Source organism: Alligator mississippiensis, chromosome 1 (assembly GCF_030867095.1).
Source record: "Alligator mississippiensis isolate rAllMis1 chromosome 1, rAllMis1, whole genome shotgun sequence".
NCBI lineage: Eukaryota > Metazoa > Chordata > Crocodylia > Alligatoridae > Alligator > Alligator mississippiensis.
In genome coordinates, this window is record NC_081824.1 from 62,742,382 (window position 1) to 62,769,846 (window position 27,465).

Here is a 27,465-nt window from a genome sequence, read left to right on the forward strand (position 1 = left end):
AGGTTTTCAGGTGTCCAAGGTGGAATGAAAGAAACTCAAGCTTTGTAAGGATCAATATTTCCATCAGCTGGGGTCTGGGAAATCCTGTTTCTGCTTTGTGGCAGAGGAAGAACTTGAGTTTATGCCTCAAGTTAAGTATAAATGCTGTAGAATATACTCAGTCTTTCTCTGGCCAAGTTTGATTTATACAAAGCTGACCTGCTTTAGAAGGATAGACTGAGAGACTGATGCTCAGATCCACAAAAATCTTAGGAGGAATTTAAGTGCCTAAGTCCAGAAACTTGATTCACAAAATTCCCAACTAACTCCTTAGGCTCCTGAAAATCCATAGGTGGCTATTGGCTTTGCCAGTAAAGTTCCTTAGGCACACTAACTAGCATCACTTGAGGTAGCATAAATATAAAGGCATACAGTACCTAGAAAGGAAAGCTCTAGGTGACATTTGGACCAAGGCAGTGGACTCATAGATTCATAGATTCATAGATGTTAGGGTCGGAAGGGACCTCAATAGATCATCAAGTCCGACCCCCTGCATAAGCAGGAAAGAGTGCTGGGTCTAGATGACCCCAGCTAGATACTCGTCTAACCTCCTCTTGAAGACCCCCAGGGTAGGGGAGAGCACCACCTCCCTTGGGAGCCCGTTCCAGACCTTGGCCACTCGAACTGTGAAGAAGTTCTTCCTAATGTCTAGTCTAAATCTGCTCTCTGCTAGCTTGTGGCCATTGTTTCTTGTAACCCCCGGGGGCGCCTTGGTGAATAAATCCTCACCTATTCCCTTCTGTGCCCCCGTGATGAACTTATAGGCAGCCACAAGGTTGCCTCTCAACCTTCTCTTGCGGCGGCTGAAAAGGTCCAGTTTCTCTAGTCTCTCCTCGTAGGGCTTGGTCTGCAGGCCCTTGACCATACGAGTTGCCCTTCTCTGGACCCTCTCCAGGTTATCCGCATCCTTTTTGAAGTGTGGCGCCCAGAATTGCACGCAGTACTCCAACTGCGGTCTGACCAACGCCCTATAGAGGGGAAGTATCACCTCCCTGGACCTATTTGTCATGCATCTGCTGATGCACGATAAAGTGCCATTGGCTTTTCTGATGGCTTCGTCACACTGCCGGCTCATGTTCATCTTGGAGTCCACTAGGACTCCAAGATCCCTTTCCACCTCTGTGCCACCCAGCAGATCATTCCCTAGGCTCTAGGTGTGCTGGACATTTTTACTCCCTAGGTGCAGCACTTTGCATTTCTCCTTGTTGAACTGCATCCTGTTGTTTTCTGCCCACTTGTCCAACCTATCCAGGTCTGCTTGCAGCTGTTCCCTGCCCTCCGGCGTGTCCACTTCTCCCCATAGCTTTGTGTCATCTGCAAACTTGGACAGAGTACATTTGACTCCCTCGTCCAAGTCGCTGATGAAGACATTAAAGAGTATCGGTCCAAGGACCAAACCCTGCGGGACCCCACTGCCCACACCCTTCCAGGTCGAGACCGACCCATCCACCACGACTCTTTGGGTGCGACCCTCTAGCCAACTCGCCACCCACCGGACTATGCAGTCATCCACATCACAGCCTCTTAACTTGTTCACCAGTATGGGGTGGGATACCATATCGAAGGCCTTCCTGAAGTCTAAGTATACGACATCCACCCCTCCTCCTGTGTCCAGGCGTTTCGTAACCTGGTCATAGAAAGAAACTAGGTTGGTCAGGCATGATCTGCCTGCCACAAACCCATGCTGGTTTCCCCTCAGCATAATTTTCCCTGCCGGGCTCTCACAAATGTGAGCCTTGATAATTTTTTCAAAGACTTTACCAAGGATGGAGGTGAGACTGACTGGCCTATAGTTGCCCGGGTCCTCCTTCCTCCCCTTTTTGAAAATGGGGACCACGTTATCCCTTTTCCAGTCCTCCGGGACTTGGCCCGTGCGACACGAGCATTCGAATATTCCCGCCAGTGGCTCTGCAATGATGTCGGCCAGTGCCTTCAGCACCCTCGGATGGAGCCCATCCGGGCCTGCCGACTTAAAGGCATCCAGTTCTTCCAAGTGACTCTGCACCACCTCAGGATCTACGTATGGAAGTCTGGCGCCTTGCTGCTGCCTCTCTACAACCCCAGTGAGAGACTTGTCGTGCCCCTCACTTAGGAACACTGAGGCAAAGAACTCGTTGAGGAGTTCAGCCTTGTCCCCCCTGTCCGTCACCAATTGTTTCTGCCCATTTAGCAGCGGTCCTATTTCTCCCTGGGCCTTCCTTTTACTCCCAATATATCTAAAAAACAATTTCTTGTTGTCCTTTACTTGGGTTGCCATCCTCAGCTCCATGGTAGCTTTGGCCCGCCTAACTGCCTCCCTACAAGCACGAGCAGAGGAGGTATATTCATCTTTTGTGATCTCACCCTGTTTCCACTTTTTATGTGCTCCCCTTTTGGCCCTTAGGCTGCCCTGGATTTCTCTGGTCAGCCATGGAAGCCTCCTGGCCCCTTTCCCTCTTTTGCCTCGCTCGGGGATCGTCTTGCTTTGTGCCCGAAGGATCGTTTCCTTTAGGCACAGCCACCCTTCTTGGGCTCCCATCCCATCAAAACTCCTACTCTGCAGTGCGTCCTTGACTAATCGCCTGAGTGCATTGAGATCAGCTTTCCTAAAGTCTAGCACTTTCACCCTACTAGTTACCTTACCCACTCGCCGTCTTATGGTGAATTCTATTATAAGGTGATCACTGTCTCCCAAATGGCTACCGATCTGGAGGTCCCCTATCATGTCATCCCCTGTTGCCAATACCAGATCCAGTATGGCATTCCCTCTAGTGGGACCATGCACCTCCTGTGTCAGGTGGAGGTCCTGTACACAGGTTAGAAACCTGTGTGAGCGATGGGACCTTGCTGTCTGCGTCTCCCAGCAGATGTCCGGGTAGTTTAGGTCCCCCATGACTACCGCCTCTTTAGCTTTTATGGTCTCCGAGAGTTGCCTCAGGAGCCCCGCATCTATTTCTTCCCCTTGGTGTGGGGGTCTGTAGCAGACCCCTACTACCAAATCCCTTTCTCCTTGCCCCCCATGTAGCCTAACCCACAATCCTTCTACTTCCTCAACCTCGGATTCTGTCTTGATGAGGGTTAATGTATACTGCTCACTGACATAAAGTGCAACCCCCCCCCCCCTTTCTTCCCCGACCTGTCCTTTCTATACAATCTATAGGCCTCAATATGTACCGCCCAGTCATGGGATGAATCCCACCAGGTCTCTGTTAGCCCCACTAAGTCATAGGTGTTTAGTGCAAGCAGGAGTGCTAGTTCATCCTGCTTGTTCCCCATGCTCCTAGCATTAGTATATAGGCACTTGAACCCTGCGACTGGTGCCTTTGCTGCCCCCCCGCTCCGAGTCCCAAGGGGCCCATTGTTCCTTAACTTCTTGTTTCTTACCTGTTCTGTAGTGCTGGCCTCCCCATGGCTTTCAGGTTCCCAATGTTCTCCTTCTTCAGGCTGGGCTGTCCTTGTGGGTGCCACATGGTTTGGTGGTCCACAGCTTCCCCTGCCCTCGTACTCCCCTCCCCCCGACGAGCCTAGTTTAAAGCCCGCCGTAGGAGATCCGCCAACCTAGTAGAAAACACACGCTTACCTTTGGGGGACAGGTGAAGCCCATCCCAGCTGAGCATGTCCCTCGTCGTGATGTGCGGGTCATTGTCCAGGAAGCCGAAGCCTGCCTCGAGACACCACTGCCGAAGCCGCCAGTTGGTCTCTCTGATGCAGTTCTCCTGCCATCTTCCTCGTCCGGTCACTGGTAGGATGGAAGAGAAAACCACCTGGGCACCGAACTCCTTCAGCACGCCACCCAGAGCACAGTAGTCCTCCATCAGGTGATCGGGGGTTCTCCTGGCCGCATCATTAGTACCCACATGGACTAGGACCATGGGGTAGTAATCGGTGGGCTTGATCCTGGCCTGGATTACCTCCATCACATCCTGAATCTTTGCTCCAGGGAGGCAGCATACCTCTCGTGCCGAGGGGTCCTGGCGACAGATGGGTCCTTCCGTACCTCTCAGGATGGAGTCCCCTATGACGAGCACTCATCGCCTCCTCCTCTGGGTCCTCGTGGATCTCTGGATCTGTTAGGAGTGTGAAGAATGTGGTGTTTCTTCTTGCTCAAGGGTTTCCTCCTCCCCTTCCATCTCCTGCAGGGTCGCCAGGGCCTCGTACCTGTTCACCAGTCAGACTGGAGAAGCTGGTACCGGTTCGCTGCGTGCTGCTCCGGTCCTGGCTGTGACTGTCTGCCACTCTGCTGTGGAGGGTATTCCCCGGGGTGCTTCTTCCTTTGGTGCCTGGGCCTGCAGGGAAAGGAAATAACTATCAATTTCATCCTCCGCCTCCCTGATCCCCCTCAGCCTGCTAACCTCCTCCCGGAGCTCCCTCACCTGCGCCTCCAGAGCCCTAAGACGGGCACCTGCCAGACAGGTGTGGGGGCCCCCAATCTCTGCCCCCCCAGCCCTGCTGGGGATACCCCACAGGCCAGGAGGTAGGGGGACACCAGCTCCCCCATGGGCTCGGTCTGGGTGGAGGCCTCAGACCTGCCCCGGGTAGCCTTGCCCCCCTGGGCAGAGGCCCTAGCAGCACTCCTTGTAGACACCATTCTATAAGCTGCTGTTTGTAGACCTGCGCGGTGTCTACGCCCTACCCCTACAGGAGTCCCACTCCTGGCCCGCCCGCCGGCGCGAACGCCTGCGCAAACGCCGGTGTGCTCTTACAGAGCGCGCCTGTTTGCGCGCTCTGTTCGCGCCGCGTGGCTCGGGAGCGCGGCTCCCTACCGGCTCAGCTATATGGGACCCGGGGGGCTTCCCCTCCGGATCCGGCTCAGCTGTGCCGGGTCCCTCCGCCCCACTTACCTTCGGGGGATCAGCTGCTGCTGCCCCCGCTGCCGATTCCTCTGTTGCTGCTGCCGCCGCCGCCTCCGGTCAGCTGGTTGGTAAAAAGGGCACACGTGCGTGCGGGACACACGTGTGCTGCCTCCTCTCCTTCCCACTGCTGGTTCCCGAGTGCTGGGAACTACGTCACTCCGCGGCTTTAAAGCCCACGGTTTGAATTACCCGCCCCGCTCCAACGGCCAATCAGGCGCCCCGGTCTTCCCGGAAGTGCCTGCCGGCAGTTCTGCCCCTACGCTCCCCCGCTGGGGGGATCCGCTGCCACAGGAGCCTGCTCCCCCAAGGGTTAGCCCCGGGGGTGCCCCCTGGCCTGGGGGGACAGTCCCCTTCCTAGCCCTCCCTGTTTGCACGCTCTGTTCGCGCCACACGGCTCGGGAGCGCGGCTCCCTACCGGCTCAGCTATATGGGACTCCTTCCAAGTGTAGACACTTAAGCTTTTATAAGGTTGTATTTCTTCTTACGAATTTTATATTTACATCATGATTGGCTATATGTTGTTTTTAAGGGGTTGTACAACCTTATTAAGAGGTCTTATGATAATGTAGAAGCAAATCCTACAAAAATTCTAAAATTGTCACATCTGATGTGCCATCCAAACCAAAAAACTAAGCTGCAGCCCTCCTTACTATAGCAGTACTTATGGTTGATAGTTTCATTGTTAAACACTTTCATAACATTGGGATTTAGTTGCCTCGGTGACTTTTCAATAAGGCACTAAGCTATATTCTTAATAGGTGAAAACTTACACAGTATCTATTAGCAAATAAAGAGATCTCTAAATGTAACTGCTTATTACATTCACAGGATAAATTCACTCATGCTAGGGCCTAAGTCTACTGACACTTTACAGTTAGTTTAGAAATAAATTTTATGGTTGAAATGAGCATAAAGATGGAAACCCTTCAAGCAGCTGATAAAGTGAAAAACTTTGTTGACTTGATATAAAGAAAAAAACCCCTGCAGAATGCATACATTGTCTGATTCTGATCCTAGGTAAATTTACTCCAGAACTCAAAGTTTTTTTGTTGAAGCATTTAGTTTTGCAAAATAAATAAAATATAATAAACATTGCCAGATTTATCTACATAGTTTACCATAAAATCAGTGTACTCACCCCTTATTTCTTGGTGTCTTTTATATTTGAATGTGTATGATATTTATGTATCCTTAAACATTCTGAATTCCTCTTTTTAATCATAATTTAATATAAATGGTGTTCCTATTACACTGTGGCTAGGTACAGACATTCAGGGAGGTTAGGAGGAGAGTACATCATGTAAAAAAAATGGCCACCAATCTACTTCAGTTTGTCCAGACACAGACCTCATACTTAGATCCCTAGTTAAGTCTATCTAAGTGTGAACTATACAGGAGTACAAGAAGGTTAGATGGATTTAAAAATATGTGTGTGTCCCCCCCCCCCCCCAATCTGTCTGTCTACAAAGTCATCAGGGGGGACAGCAAGAGATAGGAGATGCTCTGTTTACCAGGGCACCCTTTGGAGTAACTAGAAATAACAGCCACAAACTGACACTGACCAGATTCAGCTTAGACATCAGGAAGAACTTCTTTATGGTAAGGGTCACTAGAATTTGGAATGGGCTTCCAAGGGAGTTGGTGTTCTCCCCTACCTTGGGGGTCTTTAAGAGGAGACTGTACAAGCACCTGGTTAGGGTCATCTGACCCCAGCGCTCTTTCCTGCCTGGGGCAGGGGATGGGACTCAGTGATCTGCTGAGGTCCCTTCCGACCCTAATATCTATGAATCTATTAATCTAATTTAACTCTCTCTCAGAGGTCATCTAAATCAGATCAGGTCTGACTGAATTAAAGTTCAGAATCCACGTGAACTTCTGTACAGTTACCAGAGCAGCCCTGGGGCTGGGAAAGCTCAGTCATTGGTCCAGCCCTGGGGCTGTGCTTTTTCTACCCCTCCTGGCACTGGGCTGTTTTTAGCCCCCGGACCTCTTGCACCACACCTAGATAGAGGGCTAGCTGGTTTGCAGTGTTCCGCCTTGCAGACCAGCCAGCCATCTCGGTCTCTCAAACCCCACATCCTGCAAGCTGCTCCCAGCAGTAGTTTTATCGCATTTGCCAGTGCTGGGATCTGAGGAAGTAAGTTGGGCTTGGGGAAGGGGTGGGTGGTTGCTTTGCTGGGGAAGGGGTTGTTCATGTGGTGGGGGGAGGAGGGGGGGGCTCCTGGTCTTGGGCAGAAAAAGCCCCTCAATCTGTACACCCCTCCCCCAACTCTGACTTGCTTTAGTCAGGCTTCCAGGACTTGTGACGACTAGTAAAACCTGTCCCAGGAGAGGTTTGCTGGATTAGAGGCAGGTTGGTGGCATCAGGGTGGGCTCAGGAAATCAGTCGGGGGTTTAGTGAGTTTGGAAAACCTCTTCAATCCTGCCGAATGCCCCTGCAATCTTCCCAAGCCTCCCCACAAACCCCACTTGGTCCCTGAACCCCCCCCCAAATCCCACCCCCACAGACCCCGCTAGCCCCCCAATGCCACTAAAACCTATCCCATCAACCCTCCCCCCACCTGCAGTCCCCACTTTCCCCCAATCCCCCCGATCTCCCCTGTGGACCTTGCTGGACCCCCTGATTACCCAAGTCCCCCCGTGGACTACCACTTGTCCCCCAAATTCTCCCCTACTAGCCCCCCATCCTGACTCACCCTATTTTGGGTGGCCATTTTTAACTCAATTTAACCTCCTCCTAACCTCCCCAAATATCTGTATATACCCTATAAGTGGGGCTTGTCCACAGGTATTGACATTTTTTTAGTACAACTGATACAACACCAGAATACAAATCTTCAATGCTTTCCATTTTCTTTCCAAAACCAAGCCAAAAGTTTTCCCCACCTTAGTTGTCCAAGTAATTCCATCAGAGCTACATCAACTCCATTTCAACTATTTATTAATAGTAATGTCAGAAGAATCTGATTCAGTCATAAGAAGATTAACATTTTACTACCAGAAGCTTGTCTTTCCACAATAGACCTCCCTTTTTTTTAAATCCATGCTTTTTACAACCAGTTTTAAGTACTGAGCTACTGGGAAGAAACTATGCGCAGCAGTTGAGGGCTGAAAGGGACCTCGTCAAAATAGGATAGCAGAATCTGGCCCTAAACGAGGAACAAAATAATGAACAGGACCTTGGTTTTACCATATAATTCCAGCATCTCCTTTTGGTATTGGAGAAGGAAAATAGAATCTGTTTAGAATCTGATAAGTCCATTTGGTGCAATAAGAAATATAGGGCAGGTTCAGGAGCATAATTTGAATCTGAATCTTGGGGATGTAAAGGATGGGGTGGTCCCCTGGGTTTCAAAATTCATTTGTGGAAAAAGGTGCTCTGTGAATATGCAGATTAGGCAGAGGCCAAGCTCTAGCAAGTTTCTTCCCTGAACATGTCAGATGTTAGACAGGGAGTTGAATTTTGCTTATTTCCTGTTTAGCAATGAAGTTTACATTTCCAAACAGCTAATTACAATATTTTCCATGTTTCAGGGAAATAGCACAAAGGCAGACAAAAGTCCTGGCCTAGAGGCGATATCTTTATTAAACCAACCAAATAGTAGCAAAAAAATAATCTGCATACACACAGAGCAACTTTTTTACAAATGGCCTTTGAAACCCAAGGGAACCAAACCATCCTTTACCTCTCCTGTGCAAGATGAAGTTTCTTTTCTGCCTGGGAGAACTTTTACAATCTTTCAATTCTCCTCTGCCTGAAGAAAGGTGTTTGGACCCAAAAGCTTACAAAGAAAGATTTTTTTGGCTACTATTCAGTTGGTCTAATAAAAGTTATCACCTCTAGCCCAAAACTTTTGTCTGCCTCTGCATTTTAAACCAACATGGTGCAAGCTATATCCCTGAAAAATAGGATAGCATTTCCTGACTTAAATAGATTGTACCTAATACACACACACACACACACACACACACACATACATATATATATTACATGCATATAATATGCATATACTTGTGAATGTGCTTGTATAAACTGAATAGAACACTATATAGATGTGTATAAGAATATATGTGACTTTCTACGCACCCACATAAATATATAGTACTGTATTAATATTGGTTTGATAATTCGCTAATGGCATCCTTTCCTAGTTCAGATGAAGGAGAATACTGATGGCTTCTGAAGCTATAATGTATGCAAATAAAGCCATGTAAGGTGCGAATTCTATTAATTATATATTATATAAAGGTATGAATTATATACATTCATAAATTATAGGCAATGTATAATTTAGTGTTTACTAGTTAAGATGTGTTTTCTGTTTGAAAAAAAAAATCTATAACACCTTGCAAACAGCCTGCATTTCCTGTTTGCACCCTATAGGACCTGATTGGGCTTTACTGAAGTCAGTTTAAATTTTGCTACTGACTTCACTGAGCTTTGGATCAGTTTGAATAGGCTCAGGCTTTATCCCATTGAAGAGAATTGGAGTTGAATCAGATCTGTGTGAGAATACCTTGTTATAATAATTGTTTTAATTTCTCCCCCCTCTTAAGTCCCTGGGTCTAAATTGTGAGCTACCAGGGTACTTGGTTATCTATATCAAATTAAACAGATTTGAATCAATGACACCACTTTTAAAAAATACATTTATGAGTAGTTGAAAAAAAGTTGATAACAAAAGTTGTAACAAATTGGTCAGTAACAGTCATATTAACAGCATTTTGCAGCCTTGTCCATAATTAACATCTCTTTACTCCCATTCATCGTTTGGTCAAAATCCTGCAAAGACTTGCATATACTATTGACTTTCTGTAGGTTAGTGAACACTTTCACTTTAATGGGACTTTTATTGTGAGAAAAGCTATTCACATGCAAACATCTTTCCACGATTAATAGGGACCTATCATGATTGCCTGATTTTCATGAAAACTACGACTTCAGGCAGTTCACAAAAAAAAAAAAAAGCAGGCTCTGCAGTTTTGGTGGGTTTGTTGCAAACAACCCTCCCCCCCAAAAAAACCCCAAACAAACAAAAAAAACCAACAAAACTTACCTGCAAGAAGACAAGTCTTGGAGCATAAGGGGAAGCTGGAGGGGAAGGTGGGGCCTGCAGAAAGGGGAGAGGGGCAAGGGGTGGGGAGTGTGCTACTCACAGTAGGAGGTGCAGAGGCTGCCTCCACTTGGAGATGGACCAAAACCATAATTTACAAATACACTGATTAAGCCCAGGGAAACCATTAATCCATAGGCTATTAAGGATGGATTAATGGCTTCCCTGGGCTTAATCAGGATAATTAAGATGCAGGGAAAGGTGGGACTGCCAGGGCCCCGTAGCCAATCAGAGGTGTAGGGGGAGCCCACCACACTCAGCCCATGAAAATGGCAGCCAGCCCCAGGGTCTGCTTAGCCATCTCCTCAAGTTTGCTGGACCCCTAATGATTGGTTCTTTATGAGTGTGAATGTTCCTGGTGTTTATATGCCCAGTGAAGTCAATGGAATTGGTCAGGAGCAAATCTCACAAGATCAAATCATTGCTACTTAGATATTCATATTTTAGAATGCTGCACTTTGGGATCATTTTTCTCTTTCACCCGTACTGATTTAGGTCTTATAAAATTAAATAACACATTTTTTAAATTAAACTTGTAATTCTTCTCAGATGTAAATTACAGTAGATTACTGTATTCATTCAAATGTTTTGTCTCATAAAGCCATGTTTATATAATGTTGAAAAGCATTTCATCAGATGAATTTAGAGTTAGCATCTGGAGTCCATTATTTTCAGTTTGAGTTGTCTACATTTAATTTTGCATGCCTGCATGTTGTGGCTATGGAAAGGTCAAAGTCCTTACAGAGCTGCAAAAATGATGTCAAAAAAGAAGGAAAAATATCATGGGAATCAGATGGCAAGACGGGGCAAAATGAAAAGAAATTGAATCTTGAAGACAAGAAAAGGAGATGTCATTCTGTTGCTGATTTGAGGTACAGGTTAGCTTCCTGCCCTCATCTGTTTTACCTAATTCTGCTGCTTCATAGTTTTTGAAATCTTAGTGGTTTGGGTGCTTTAAAGCCCTTTTTCCCATGCATAGCTTGTTTATCATATGAAAGAGCAAAGTTAATATGTAGATTACCTGCTGGGGAATTCTAGGATGTTTTTTCATACAGTAAGGAAAGTCTGTCAGTGACTGAAGGTTGCTTTGAGTTCAAACGTATTTTGTTTTGCAGCCAGGGAACCTAATCTTAAGGATACAATGTGCATTCCTGTTTATTAATGTTAACATAGAGCTCATTTCATACAGGTCTCTCAGTCCATTTAGTCATTTTGATCAGATATATAAAAGAAGAAATCCCTCAGTCCTGGAAAAATCCCAGAAGGGTGGGGAAAGTTGCTAATTTAAACGTCAAAGGGGCAACAGCTTCAGGGACAGAATTTATGTCCCTTCCTCAACAGATGGAGGTAGGGGCCAGTGACCAGCCTGAACTCCACTAGTTCAGACTATTTTTTCCAATCTCCCTGTCCCATTTACTGAAAGAGAAACACTATTAACTTTTTTCTCTCCACCAGTCCTGATATAATCCATCTCTGCTTGAAGTTGCAAAGAGTACATTTTGGTTAGATTCACCTCAAAAACCTTTTTCCATATTAACTCATATTTGTTAATAAGAATTTCACTTGTGGACAATTTTAATGTTCCAAAAACTTTAGTCAGAGGTTTTGCTAGTACCCTGACTCATTGTCCATAGGCCCTCAGGTATTGATTCATTTAATGATGTGATGGAATCTGATCCCTGATCCCAACAATTGCTCCTCCTGCAATATCACATGTGCTTGACAGGATGTAGGATTTTAGGATCAGGAATGATATCCCAGTTTCTCCAGCCCAGACTCCTGTTCACCAGCAGATTGAAAGCCAGGTGTCCACAACCTAGCATGACCCAGTGTAGTTGCAAGGATGGGACCAACAATCATCTGATTGTGTTTTGTTCCCCAAGTCTGCACTGGGGCCAGTCCCAGAGCCCTGTGCACCAGGATGTCAAAAAGCCTTGTGTACAGTCCAGCTGAACACCTGTGTTTTTTAAGGTCTTGGTGCATGGGAACCCTGGGACTTGGGAACTTCATGAACCACCAATGCAATGGCACAGCCAGCAAAGCAAACAAGACTCTGGCTTGCATCTACTCATGCATCTCAAGCAAGATCCAGGAAGTCATCCTCCCACTTTACTCAGCCTTGGTGAGACCACAGCTGGAATACTGTGTCCAGTTCTGGGCTCCACAATTCAGAAAGGGTGTGGAGAAGCTTGAGAGGGTCCAGAGGAGAGTCATGCACATGATTAGAGGACAAGAGAGCAGGCCTTATGTAGAAGCTGAAAGATGTGAGACTCTTCAGCCTAGAAAAACGTAGGCTCAGGGGTGACTTGGCAGCCTATAAGTCCATAAGGGGTGTGCATCAGGAACTAGGAGAACAACTGTTCACCAGGGCACCCTATGGGAAGACAATGTCCAATGGTCACAACCTCCTCAAAGACCATTTTAGGCTGGACATAAGAAAAAAATTCTTTACTGTCAGAGTCCCCAGGGCCTGGAAGAGACTCCCCCCAGAGGTGGTACAACCAACTACTCTGGACACTTTTAAGAAACAGTTGTATGCCTATCTTGGTGGGATCCCTTGACCCTAGCTGACTTCCTGCCTCTTGGGCAGTGGGCTGGACCCGATGATCTTGCAAGGTCCCTTCCAGCCCTAGTGTCTATGAAATCTATTAATTCTTTGAAATCTAGGGTCCCTGTGGCTGAGATGTGTCAAGTGCCATGAGAGCTATGGGAGAAGGCAGTCAGCCAGCTGAGTCAGAGGAAGCCCTACAGCTCACCCTGGCCTGGCACAGTGCTTGCCTTATCCCACAGCTCCCATGGGGGCTGAGGTACAAGGCATGTTCTGATGCTGGATTGCAGGGAGCTCTGAGGGTCATCCACCAACCCAAGTAATAGGCTCCCCTCAACTAGGCACCCTGAAAACAGCCGGGGCAGTCCCATGCAGGGATGCACCTTGCTGCTGTCAGCCTGCCAACATGCAGGGAGCTGTCAAGCAAGCTTTGCTAGGCCGCTAGCATGAGCCTGCATGGTGGGGCTACCCTGCAACATGTTCAGCTGAAGGGACAATGGAAGCCAGCTACCAAAATGGTTTACATATTTTGTGAAATATTTTTGTGACTACTTTCCAATTTGTTGTGTCATTAATTACATGAACATGTGGAACGGTTACTATTTATAGTGTAACTAGCAAATTAATCATGTCTTAAATATAACGTCTGCCTAAGATTCATATCTTCAGAAGATTATTCAAGTTCACTCTTTCATAATCATATATAATTATTTTAAGTTTGTAGGCATTTCATATGTAAGTATATACCCATACCATATAAAATAAAATTTAAGTTGTTAAGAAAAAAGTACAGAAACAAAAGTAGTCTGACTTTTATGGTGAAAACACTTGTGGAAATTTTGAGATAATAGCAAATTTGAATTTGTCAAACAAGTTAATAGTGAGGGTTTATTTTCCATTTCATCAAGCAGGAAGTCATGTCTGAACAGGATAAGCAATGGGCTCTAATGTATTTCTTGCAATATAGCTGTAATTAGCTTTTGGAAAACCATAATAAAGTATATGTGGCAAGTAGCATTAATCTTCAGTCTGGAGGATTCATTGGTTAGGAGGTTAACATGGTATTTCAACTTATATAACTTGTAAGTGCAATGATATAAAATGGTTTTCATTATAAATTTGACCAGCATTTTAAGAACAGTATGATAAAACCATCTATTCATAAGTAAACTTATATGGGTAGGAGATGATTTGAGGCATCTATGATGTATATCTGCAGATTTCTTACTTTAAACACATGAAAGGAATGTGCCTCAACTGTGTTTCATTTATCATTGTCAATGTAGTCAGTATGTGTGGTGACTAAAGTCAGATAATAGTTTTTATTGTCTTTGCTTCTGAGCAAAATTTTAAGTAAATCAATACTATCCTGGAACAGACAAGGATGAAAAGAAAAATGTTGTTAGAAGTTATTAGATATCTCACAGAACATACTCTGTTTCATTTTGGCTGACTGGCATAATTCTGTGAGTGTTTCATGGGCAAGAACTGTCCTATTAATCTATTGTTGTACTTGGAGATGAAATAATCAAAAAACGTGATCAATTTTTACTTTCTTTAACACAGTCTAGCAGTTTCAGGTCTATTTGCCATTTTAAAGTGCTTGTTCTTGAGGATCTGGAGGCCACAATTCATCAATCCTATATTTTAATAATTCCTAATATGTTCAAGGGACATTTGTGTTTCAGAAGTTTTTGGCACTCTGTGACAGGGGGCCTTCCCTCGGCTAGATCTTGAGATTGCCCTAGGCAAGTGGGTGGGCTGTCTGCCCTGACTCGCCTGCCATGACTTGAATGTTATCATAATATATTAAGCAGGAGGCTGCCCGTTCACTGCCCGTATGCCAGGGGTGCTATCCACATCTCTGTACACCCCCCCCGCCCCGCTTATAGATGGCATACAAGTTGAATAATGCTTTCTTGTCTGAGGCCAGATAGATTCAGTCTACTGCCTGACCTCTTCCACACTCATACTCACTCCGCCCTACTTTCACAGGGGCCTCTTGCACTCTGACCATTTCTGTGCCATTTTCAACTGCCCTGCTCTTTGAGTGACCCCTCTTGGCCATCAGACTTGGCTACTCTCAGTCCGGTAAGGCCTGCGCAGCATCTTTGGATCCCGCAAGTTCACCTACTCTATATGACCTTATCCTTATGTCAAACATTGGGATGAATATGTCCCTGGCCCCACACCGGGCAACTTGACTCTTCCCTCAGCTCATAGGGCTGGCCCATGCACTGCCCTTCAAGCTGCCCTTATAGCCCTACTTACTATGCTCCTGGTGCAGCCCTTCAAACCACCCACAGCAGCCCTACTCTGCACCCCATATACACACAGTCCTTTGAGTGCCTCTTTGCACACTACTCTATGTGGGCCTCCATACCAACACTGTCCACTTTGGGGGGCTCTGGGGACTTACACCTCTGCTGGGCTCAGGTGCCTCTTTGTTGGTGTGCCTGGCCCACACTGCTCTCACAATCACCCACTCGCAATCACACACCATAAGGTGGGGACTGGGGTTAAGGTGCCCCTACCCGACTTTCACTGAGTGGAGTAGCCAGTCTGGTATTTCTTGGGGGCTGTCCACCACAGACAGTCCCGCCAGACACCCCTTCCCTGGCAGGGTGCAGTTTTAGGTCATGCACAGGACCAGGAACCTCGTAACCATCCCCATAGATCCTGCCCTTACTTCCAAGTTGTTCCATGAGCAGCATCTCAGCCTGATGTTGGCTCTTTAGCTGCAAACTGCTGCTCCAGCCTGTGTGTCTGGGCCCTAAAATGGCTGCCCTAATCAGGCACTTGCTGGCTGCCTGCTCCTAGCCCTTAAAGTGGCAGGCACCCAAATGTACACTGCCAGACATTCAAAATGCCCAAAAGACATTTTGACATTTCTGACATCAGTAATGGGGCAGAAAAGAATTCTTCAAGGTTTAATTGAAATAAGATCATTGATAAACATTAACAACTAAGCATGGAGCCAGAATAACTTAAACTTATTATTAACTGGACAATGATTGATTGTTGACAGAAGGCACTGATCAGAGAAAAAAGGACATGTGTTTATTATAGTTAGAATTGTGCACATTGTCGTCATTGCAGTATTTTTCATTTGGGTCTGATCCTGCAAGTCCTCTACCTGGAGCTGCCATTAAGTAGAGTTATCATCAGTGATTGGTTTGAAGGATCTGAAAGGATATCTGTAGATGTGTGGGATGCCAAGTATTTGCACGGGACTTACTAAGAAGGAGGATAGTGCTATGATTCAGAGTGGTACATTTATGCCAGTCAGTAATGTAGTGTCATTCATTTCTGGGTGACCAAAAATGCTTTGCATACTTTAACTTTCTTCTTGTGGTTACTAGGACAACAACATGGGAATCAGCAGGCAATAACTCATCCAGTGCAGGTCATCCTTACTTTATAATCCATGCTCTCTGATGGAGGATTATTGTCAGAACCCACCAGCACCACCTCTACCACATTTTGTTCCATAGACAAGAGACTTTCTCTAGAATCCAAGAGACTTTCTCAGTCAGGGATCCTTGAGTCCACACCCCCACTGTTGCAGGTAACCTCAACATATAATCATAGTGTCACAGGAAAGCGGGATTGAAAGGGACCTCGTGAGGACATCTAGTCCAGCAAGGTGAGGCCTTACTAGTGCTGAATAGAATGGAAGAATTACTTCCCTTGATTTGCAAGATAAACTTCTCTTGATACAATCCAACATCCTTTTGGGGTTTTTTGTAACAAGACCACCCTCTTGCCTCATATTTAGGTTATGTTCCACTGGAACCCCCAAGTCCTTCTTTCTAGTAATGCAGTCTACCCAGTCATTCCCCAGTCTGTATTTGTGAATGCCATTATTAGCTCCCAAGTGGAGGATTTAGCACTCATCTATCTGTGTTGAATCTCATCTGATTGATTGTGCACCATTTTCCCAGTCTATCCAGCTCATTCTGGATCCTATCCCTGTCCTCCCAACTCCACCCAACTTGGTGTCATCCACCAGTTTAAGTGTGCACTCAGTCCCATCACCCAAATCATTACTGGTGATGCTGAACAGTAGCAGATCCAGAACACATTCGACACCTCCTCCCAATATAAATTGAGCCAATGATGACTACTTCATTGAGTCTGAAGATCCAAAGTTATATATCCACCTTATCGTACTTTCAGCAAGTCTGTATTTCTATAGCTTGCTAATGAGAATGTTATGGCAAACAGTGTCAGAAAGTTTGCTAAAATCAAGGTATATCACATCCACTGCTCCTTCTATCCATAGAGCCTGTCATCTTATCATAGAAAGAAATCAGGTTGATTAGTCATGACATGCTCTTGATGAATCTATGCTGGCTGTTCTAGATGAATTTGTACTCCTCTAGCTGCTTCACAATAGATTCCTTTAGGAGCTGCTCTATGATCTTTTCAGATGTCAGTCAGGCCAATTGATCTATAGTTCCCTGGGTCCTACTTCATCCCTTAAAGATGGCACTATATTTTCTCTTTTTCACTCGACTGGGACCCCACCTGACCTCCACCAGTTCTTCAAGAGGCGAGCTTATGGCTCTGAATTTACGTCAGCCAATTCCTTCACTACCCTGGGGTGTATCCTATCTGGTCCTGCCAATTTGAAATCATCCAGTTCTCTACATGAGTGACTGGTCCCTCCTGAATCTGGGGGGGCACCCGCGGAAGCTGCCAACAGCGGCAGCCCTGTCAGGGGGGCAGTGGCCTGCCGACAGTGTCAGTGTCAGCCATCAAGGGGGACACCGGCCCCATCAGGGGGGCACATGCACCCATGTGCATTCCCTACCAGTCACCTATGGTTCTCTAAATAATCCCTAACATATTCTTTTCCTACTCTAGGCTTTTTATCTCCTTCCCTATATTTTCTGCCAACAGCCCACTCATCTGATAGTGGCCACATGTTTGTGGAGACTAAATTGAAAAAGGTATGAAATACTTCAGTCTTCTCTGCATCATGCATAACTAGATTGCCTTTGGTAAGGGACCTTTGGTTTCTCTGGCCTTCACTTTACTTTTGACATATTTGTAGAATTCCTTTTTACTGACTTTTATGCCCTTTCCCAGCTGCCTTGGCCTTCTTAATTGTATTTCTTCATACCAAGGCAATATTCTTATACTCTTCTCTAGTATTATGATCAGGTTTTCAGTTTGTATAGGATTCGTTTTTGAGCTTCAACTCATTGAAGAGAGTGCTGTCTAGCTAGGCTGGCTTTCTGTTGCATTTCCCATTCTCCTGTCACATCGAGATAGCTTGCTCCTCTGCTATCAAGAGGGCCTCCTTCAAGAACAGCCAGCCTTTCTGGATTCCTTTTACCCTCAGACTTACCTCCCAAGGGATCCTGTCCACCAGTTCCCTGAATGTTTTAAAGTGTGCTTTTCTGAAGTCTAGTGTCTTCATTCTGTTGCTCTCCTTCCTTCCTCCCCTTAGGATCTTAAACTCTATCATTTTATGGTCACTGGGTGCATATACACAAGATGCTAATGGCACAGTAGATTAATTCTACTGCATCTTAGTGCGGCACAAAAAAGCCTTGCTAATGTGCAGTAGAATTAGTCTACTACGCATTAGTGTCACTTAAAAAACGTGTGCTTGTGCTAATGCACAGTAGCACCAATTATAGCACATTTAGTTTAGTTATTACAGGTACTAAACTAAATGTGCTATAATTATGATGCATTAATGCCATGTGTAGATTTACCCACTGTCACTCAAGTTACCTTCCACCTTCACATTCTCAACCAATACCTCTCTGTTTGCAAGCAGTAAGTGAAGAGCTTCTCTCCTAGTTGGACTTCCTGCCATCTGTATCAAGAAGTTATCCTAAAAACAATCCAGGAATTTGCTGGAATCCTTATGTACTGCTGTGTTTACCTTTTAGTAGATACCCTGATAATTAAAGTCCCCCACGACAACCAAGTCCTGTAATTTGAAAGCTTCCATCAGTTATTTAAAGAAGATATCATCCACTTCCTTCCTTCTCCTCCTCATTTGGAGGCCAGTAGCAGATGCCCACCATGAAATCTCCCCTGCTGCCCTTCCCTCTGACCTATATACAGAATTTTTCAACAGACCTGCCTTCTACTTCATACTGAACCTCCAAACACGTATACATGACCTTTTTCTCCTTGTCTACCTTGCCTGACAGAGCTATACCCATCCATGGCAGTACTCCAATTTTTGTAATCCCAATTACATCATAATTCTCTGCTTGTACAAGTTGTTCTTCTTTGTTCCCCATATTTCTAGTATTAGTGTAGAAACACTTCAGGTATCTAACTGACTGCCCTATCCTCTCCCTGATAACATTACAAGGGCTTCAATTATTGCTTCCTCTTACTAATTTTTTATCCAGGTCCCCTGGCTCTTTACTTACCTCTGGGCCTTTTTCTCCATCCCCCAGTGAACTTAATTTAAAACCCTTCTCATTGGGTTGGCAAGCCTGTATGCCAAGACAATCTTCCATTACTTTTGTTTCTTCATTTCTGCATAACAACAACTACAATAATAGTAGTAATACTTGGGTCTGGCCATGATTAAGGGGGAAGACAATTGCCGATTGGAAAGTACCCAGTTTGAGGGCATCTTCTTGATGCAAACATAGGCAAGCTAGATGTTCATGCAGAGTCATCCTCTCAGATGCCCTAGTCAACTACCACAGTCTTGCTAGTTCATTAGTAATGAATAGAGGTTGTTTCTCCTGTCTTCACACAAATCAGCCTAGGGATAGCTTAGTACTAACCTACCAGTGAGTCTAAAGGGAATTCACAAGGCTTGAATCCATTCTTTTGTTGGGGTGCTTCTGATCAGGCTGAGGCTCTGGATTATCTCCCTTTGCACCACATGTACACTTTTATAGTTTCATGGTGCACACCTAAGCACAGAATAACAACCCTAACCCAGGATGTGCAAAAATCAATACATTTATGCTTCACCTTTCTGTTCACTCAGTCAGAAAACAGATACCTGTCCTCCCTTTAGCCAACATGGATGGGAAAAGGTTGGAGGGGTTCAAGGTGGAAACAGACGTCAATTTTATGCCCCCATAAAAAAAAATTTTGTGGTATAATGTGAAAGCAAACAGATGTCCATGCCTTCTGTTTCACCACTAATGCTCAAATTTGTGTCTGTGACAGAAGGTAGTAACACATTGGGCCACTTTATTGTAGCCCACATGTGTTTGCTTATGGAAGAAGAACTTGGGCAGCCGGAAGATGCTGGGGCTCTCCAGCCTCCCCAGGGCAAGGGCTAAGTTCTGCACACTCCAGGAATTCCTGGGCAAGATCAGACCCCTCAAGCCCTGGGAGCTGCCTCCTTTCCCCTTCAGGGACATATTTGGGTGACTGGGGAAACTCAGAGCTTTGGGGTACGTGTCTGTAAGCGGGGCTCTCTGCTTACAGTCACATACCCCATGCAGCATGCAGAAGAATTTGTCTTCAGGGGATTTCCCCACAAACGCCTGCAAACACAGAGTGGGGGATCTCCCATAAAGATGGTGCCCTCCTCCACATCTGCAGCCTGTGCTCTGTGCTGCTGCTAGGAATGTACACCAACAATAATAAAATAGGGCATGTCCCTAGAACTACTCTTGTAAGGGTTTCAGTATATTATAACATAGGCTCATCATATTTGGTGACTCAAATTTTGCAGTTAGGTTTTTTGTTCCTTTTTACACTTTTGTTTCACATAATTTATTGTATCGTTTTAATATATAAATATACAGTGAACAGTGAACCTTGTTCCACAGTACTGTATCACTAGGAGGTTTGCTATTTAATTCAGTTGTTGAGTTTCAAAAAACACTTTTATCTGGTAAGGTGCAGCTTTAATTCAGCACATTTATCTACACATAGTTTGCCTCTTGGTTTTCTGCCTTCTCATAGGACTCTAGTGCTGTACTTCAGTCAGTATATCAGCAATATTGCATCACAAAGCATCCACATCTAAATCTGAGCTGGACAGAGAAAACATAATGTCCCAAAGGCTTTTAAACATGTTAGAATTAATGAGGTTTAGTACTGTGTTGAAAGAAAGTGAGCCATTTGGTCCACATCAATTACGAAAGTAATTAAAAATCTGTAAATTGACTCTAATATAATACACAGATAGTGAGAGTGTAGTTAATATTGTCTTTTTATTAATGCAGAAATAATTCAAATATGTAACCCTTTTAATGTTGTTATAAATTCTTGTAGACATTAGAAGACATAATAAGCTGTTAAGGGAGTGCGTATGCATGTTGTTAAATTATTCGTCAAACAAAAGCACATATACTTATCTCTCAGAAAGAAGAACAAATCCATGGTTATATTCAAATGCAAATGCCATTTTCAATGTTTTGTCTGAGGTGTTTACCATATGCACCCAATGACAGCATTGGGAGTTGTGTGATCGAAAGGTCAGTATCAGCATTGGGCTCAGTCTTGAGTTGCATGTGCACTTGATTTGAGTTTGGGTGGATCAGGAAAGCAACATTGGTTCCATTATATTCAGAGCCTGTGAGAAAAATGTAGCGGCCCGGAACATCCTGATAGAGAGGGGCTCTTTTACTTCTTTTTTGGAACCAGGAAATAGAGGAATTCTAAGCTGAATTCGTAAGTTCTGCAGTACATTTCTAGAAATCATATTTCAACTTTTTAGTTCAAATGTTACTTGCAGTTTTTATTTTATTCATTATATTTTTATGCCTACTAAGAAAGAAAATTCTCACAATTCTAGGTGACCCATTGAGCCTGGCACAACACTGCCCCCATACCTCCTCTCATTGGTGCTCCTCAATGAGCACTCTCATTGGTCCTGTTTACGTGAACAGCCATATACATAGTATAGACGCTATGCTTTAACAGAATGAACCATAGTCTAAAAATATGAAGGCTGTGCTGAGTTCCCAATAATCTCTCTACATATATTCTGTTAAAAAGAGTACTGTTCTATTAGTGCTGAATTGTCTTAGTTCAGATCATTGTCAATCAAATGTGGGCTTTCTACACTTTGAAGGACAAGCTCAGTCATTTTTAGATAGATGTTTCTTGTATCAAACAGACTGTGATTCAGGAAGTTGTAAAACAAGGGTGTCAAAGATATGGCCTGTGGGATGGATCTAGCACATGGAATCCTGTCATCTGGCCCCTGGTATTGACCCTGGGTCTCAAGATCTGACCTACATGCTGCACTCAGCACATGCCAGACTAGTCCCAGGTGCAGGGCCTGGGAGGAATACTGCCTGTGACTTCCACTCCAGCAGTCCACGATCCATGCTGCGCATGATGCCCACTCCAGCCAGTCCGGGATCCACACTGCACACAGCACTTGCTTTGGCCAGTCTTGGATCTCCACTGCATGTGGCACTTCCCCAGCTGGTCTAGGACTGCACCACATGGCCGGAGTGGATACACCGTGTGTCCCAATCCCAGTCCAACTGGAGTGGGTGCCACATGTGCTAGATCCAGCTTGAGAGGGCGGGGCCAGGGCAGGGGTCCGCGGACCTGGTCATGCCCATAGACCAGCCCTTTGTCAACCATCTATACATCCCTGTCCTAAAGTATGTCCACTGAAGCAGCCAAGCATATAGAAGCTTTGCTCAGAACATCATCCACTTTAACCAGTTCATTTTCAGTTTTGTGAGCTATAGGCCAGATCCTATTTCACCCATTAGGCTGCATCCATGCAGTATGTGGCACTGCAGACACACCTCTGTGGTGCCATGTACCGCACATTCGGGTGTTCTCTGCGCTGCAAGGTAGCAGCACAGGGAAGGGTTTTGACCCTGGGAGATTCTGGCGTCAAAAAAAAAAAAAAAAAAGTGGGGAGATGCACGCAGGGACAGAGTGAGCGCCACCCAAAACTGGAGCCTGGCCTGCTGAAGCCACACTTCAGCTGCTGCTCAAGCTCCAACTGGCAGGATTGCCGGTGCTGGCCCCAGCCTCCCCTATGTAACCTGGGGTAACCTGCCACACGCCAGAGGGTGCAGGGCACAAGCGTTCCCCAAGGACAACTACAGCTGCACAAGATATGCCATTGCTTCTTATTCCTGGGGAAAGAAACGTCCATGCTCATGTGGATGTGGCCTTAGCCTTCAAAGTGAACTTAGACTCCTAAGTGCAGTTTTATTCCGCCCTCTTCAAGTCCCTGAAATCCACTAATGCATCTACTTTTGTAGTACACCCTTATGTTACCCTTAATAATGAGTCAGAAAAAAAGCAGTAGGGAAGAGAGAGGGGGCACCTGCCTTTTGTAGTACAACTTTTCAAGGACACAAGCAGTGAGAATAGGATCTCATTTAGGCACCTAAATCCATTTAGGCATCTAATAGGTGGGACAGAATGTCCCTACATGTCAACATTTTCAATATATTGCTTTTTAGAGATTATATTACAGAAAGTTCTTCTAGTGAAATACAGATAGAAAATAGTCTGTTTGGGTAGAAAATTCAGGGTCATGTGTGTACTGGAAAGAATATAAAAATGATTTTTAAAGATGAGTTTGGTGATTGATCCAGAGACGATAAACTGTGGTGTTAATATTAATTAAAAATTGGTAACTTTATAACACATTTTATTTGTAAATATCATGCCATAAGTATATTATACAGACAGGTTACTAACTATACATAAATCAAATGAAGCGACATTAGACACAAAGGTAATATTAATTTGTGCATATTTATATTTCAGTACACAGATTAATATTTCCAAACTTTCAGTGTTGCAAATGGTGATATAAAAATAATTCCTCAAATACTTCAAAGCATTTGTAGGTGACAGTGACAGTGTACAGTGCCTATCGTATTTCAGGCTCCCTCCTCATTTACAATGCTTCTTTAAGTGGAAGAATTATTTTTATCTTATGAAATCTTTATAAATGTATAATGTCCTTCAGAAAATATAAAGAACATGTAAAGACTTTTGATAGAAAATTTACTTCCAAGGTAAGTTATGAAATGAAGTAATAACTATTTAAATAGATTACAGTACATTCTCTAGCATGGAAAAATATATTGGTTCTCCTGGGCCAGATTCTCTCCCTGGAATATAGTGACAGTACAATATGTGTAAATTAAATGGAAAAGTAAGTACTTCTTTGCTTCCTTTGCAAACTTAAGTGTGTAAGGAGGTACAGTTTTCTCACTTCTTCGTGAGCTTCGCAAACACCCTTGCCTTTTTTCCTACATAGCCTGCATCTCACCTGTTTATGTTTCTCATACCACTACTGCTTATTTGCTGCTGCTTGCTACAAATTATTTTACTTACCTACTATTACTTAGCTTGTCCTCCCCTTCTCCACCACTGTGAAATGCATAAGACTCTTAGCAAATCAGAAAGTGGAACATGAGCCAAACAATAGTTCGATCAACATTGAGAACTAGACAGGTGTGTCGTCTTCATTTATTTAATTATTGTAAATAATTTAGTTTAAATGTTTGAGTAGTTTAAACATAAATTTATTCAGCATATGGTATGGGCAGAAGTGCACTTAGAGTGGAAGAGCTGGGGATTGTGTTGCAACTGTTTTTCCCATAACAGTCACATGTGCAAGAGCCTGTATTGATGTAGTAGCAAAACTTCTTTAAATTTAACCTGGCTTCTTCCAGAGTCAGTTAGGGCTGTTTAGCTCACTGGTACCGCTGAAGGCTTATGCGCATGTAACAATTACAGCATAAACCTGCTTCATGACCCTGAGCAGCAGCTGCTACTCCCCTTTTGACAGTGTTCCGAGGGTGTGGAGAGATATAATACTTAGACTATGTTAAATACTGTTTAAACCACAAGCTTCCAAACATAAAAGCCAGTCTAAAAGAGTTTAAACCTCCAGAAACATTTCACAAGTGTACCTGGAAGATCAAGTATTATTTTGAACCAGTTCTCCATGATTCAGTGTTGTGTGCAGACACCAAGTTTTCCATGCCTAGTGTTTGGTTGGTCCCCCATGCATCCCACACTACTTACCCATCCACCTAACCCCTGCACAGCAACTGGTTGATATGTATCCAGAACTCTGCTGCCCCAGATTCTGTTGCCTGCAGCTGACAGCAGCATCCCTGGCTGCAAGCTCAGGGACAGTTCTCTGCTGCTTTTAAAGAGCTGGTCAATTTCCTTCTGTTGATGGCAACTGACTGCAATTTTGTGCATCCCAGGTTTGTGTGTGAGGGTGGTGGCCCAATTGGGGGTGGCTGCATAGACAGCTGCTTCTGTGTGACTCTGAGTTTTGGGCTCTAGGGAGCTGCTTAGGGGTTTCACTGCCATGAATGGAATGAAATTGACCAGCTCTTTAAAAATGACATAGAGCTGTCCCCTGAGCCCTCAGTCACACGCAGGCAGGGGTCTAGGCCCTACACACACACCTAGGCACTTCCAATTAGGGTACCACTACACAGATTTTCGTAAAGTGCAGGAATGAATCTTTATTGAACTCAGTGGGAACATCTACATGTGCACTTTAATGCACAGTAGACTATTTTACTGTGCATTCAATTGTAACATAAACTGTGACATTATGTTAATGTGCAGTTAAATAGTTACTGCGTATTAAGTGTCACTTAAGCATGCAAATGCGCTACTGCACATTAATTTAGTACCTCACATTGGAGGTACTGAATTTAATGTGCATTAGAAAAGGTGCATTATTGCATGTGTAGATGTGCCCAGTATTAGAATGGGGAACAAAAAATGGCATTTGAGCTGGGTACTCACTACTACCCTCTAGTGCAGGGGCAGGCAAAATACTACCCTCGAGCCAGATTCAGCCTGCCAGGCCATTTTATCTGGCTCTCAGGACCCCCAGAAATTTAGAAAATTGATAGTTATCTGCCCCAGCTGCCTGTCAAAGATGACAGGAACCAGGGGCAGTTGGACCCAGAGGAAGCTGCCAACAGGATCAAGTGGCTGCAGAAGCAAGGCCCGACCAGTCCCCTCCCCCAACCCAGCCAGAAGCCCTGTGCCAAGCAGAGAGTTCTGGCCTGGAAGGGAAATACAGATAAGAAGGGACAGGCAGGGGAGGACAACGGGTTGATCACCCCAGCCCTCAGGGTCAGGCCAAGCAGGCCTACAGCTGGGAACCACATGGTGCCAGAGTGGTGGGCAGGAGGATGGAGAGGAGTGGCAGCAGCCACAGGCAGGAAACTGTGAAAGCGGCAGCAGGCAGGGCAGGGAGAGGCAGTGAGTGGGAGCACAGAGCACAGTGACAGCTTGGTGGGAGTGCAGTGCTGCACCGGTATGCCAAGGCCAGAGCTGGTGGAGCCCAGAGTGGGGTGGCAGGAACGTGGAGCCTGGGCCAGCAGGGGCTCTGGAGCTGGGTCAGCTTCCCCTCGCCCTGCTGGCACAGCCTGGCCTACCTCCAAAGAGCCATGTGCTGCTCCACAGAGTTGACTGCCTAAGGTCCCTTCCAACCCTAATTTTCTATGATCTGAGTCTGGCTTTATTGATTTGAGTGGCTACAGTTCTGGGATTGTATTGTAATTGTAGGAATCCCTTCTCCAGATCCTTAAAATGTTCATCCCGGTTGGTGGGGTCAGAGCAGATCCAGTTGTAATGAAGCCCTTAGCAGTGTATGTTCACACACCTTTGACACAGGCCAATTGCAGAGCAGTTTCCAATCAGTGACATCCTTGGAACAGTTCAAGTGTTATGTCTGTCCGCAGCACAAGTGTGCACGTGTCCATACTTCTTGGTGATTTTTGGGGAGACTTTAAGAAAACAACTGGAATAAACTCCGTACTGCTTTTGTGAGAAATAATGGGTCAGCTTAAAGATTATGACCCTGGGTTTGTGTAGGAGTGCACTATGCTAAAAGCTGTCTGAAGACTGAGATTTTTTTGTTTTTTACTGTTTACAATAATTTGGGTGTTGCAATAAAAGGGATAAAATATCTGCTGCCCGAGGCTGCTTTCCAAAAGCAAACAGAATTCTCTTCCATACTTAGCTAGTTTGGGATCCAAAATTCTGTCCTATTTATCAAAACCACCCATCTCAAGTTGAAAGTTAAACAAAGTGTGTGACAGCAATAAAAGGTCATATTGGAAATTATGCTAAGTGAGTAATGTAGGAACACTGTTCATTGTCCAACAAGATATATTTTTGAGCAGAAGCCAAAGACGCAATAGGCACATTCTATCTGGCTTTTTTTTTAATCCTGTATATTACCAGTATTCAATTAGAACGTGACTAAGTTAGAAAAGTTTAGGGCTTAGAAGGTATCTGACATGAGAGGTATGTAATCTAGTGAGCATAAAATCCCATTGATGGAATCTGAAATCAGAAAATAAGATGTAATTTTTTTAACACTGAGGCTATCCATTTGAGCAAATCACTGAAGAAGGTTACAGTAAACTGTTAATTACTTGAACCTTTAAAGTCTGCATCTTTCTAAAGTTATTGGATTTAATTTGTTATATCCCAAAGGTTAATATCCCTTCTTTTTCAAAAGTTACATATTCATAATAGTCCCTTTCTAACTGTAACATATGCCAAAAGCAGTATGTTTCAATTCTTCTACCCAAGAAAGATCACCTTCTTTAATATGCTCTGTCAAATGGGTGTTTGAGTTATTTTTGTTTTTCTGCATTTTGTTTGCACCTATTTAAACACAAAACAAATATATTATTTAGTTGTTGTTCTTCATCAGAGGACTGCATAGTTTCTTTTTAATACTAGAATTGTTCTTAGAAAGGAAAGATATGTTCTCAGCATACTGGAGATGTCCCAAGCAAGCTAAATTAAAAGGTGTAAGTAGCTAGTGATTAATACTCTAATGTAGGAAAGCACTTAGCACATGCTTTTTATTGCAGTTTGCTGCATCGGGGTGGATTTAAGGACAAATATTTTGCTAAATCAGGGCCTCACTAGCTACTGAACACCTTCCCTGAAAAACCAAGCACCCTCAGCTCCCATTGGCTTCAGCAGTTCAGGT

General features: G+C 44.7%; 1 protein-coding gene across 39 annotated transcripts in view; it reads left to right on the forward strand.

Annotated features, from left to right (window-relative positions):
* Nucleotides 1–27,465, forward strand: part of RIMS1 (regulating synaptic membrane exocytosis 1) — a 574,877-nt gene that overhangs the window by 458,104 nt on the left and 89,308 nt on the right. Inside the window, exon 1 of one of the 39 annotated variants that reach the window (XM_019496592.1) lies at nucleotides 10,691–10,857. The exons of the other annotated variants lie outside the window; for them this stretch is intronic. Within the exon in view, the coding sequence (XP_019352137.1) occupies nucleotides 10,706–10,857 (152 nt within the window). The 5' untranslated portion in view covers nucleotides 10,691–10,705. Of the gene's footprint in view, nucleotides 1–10,690; nucleotides 10,858–27,465 lie in introns of those variants that run through there. 39 annotated transcript variants of the gene reach the window in all.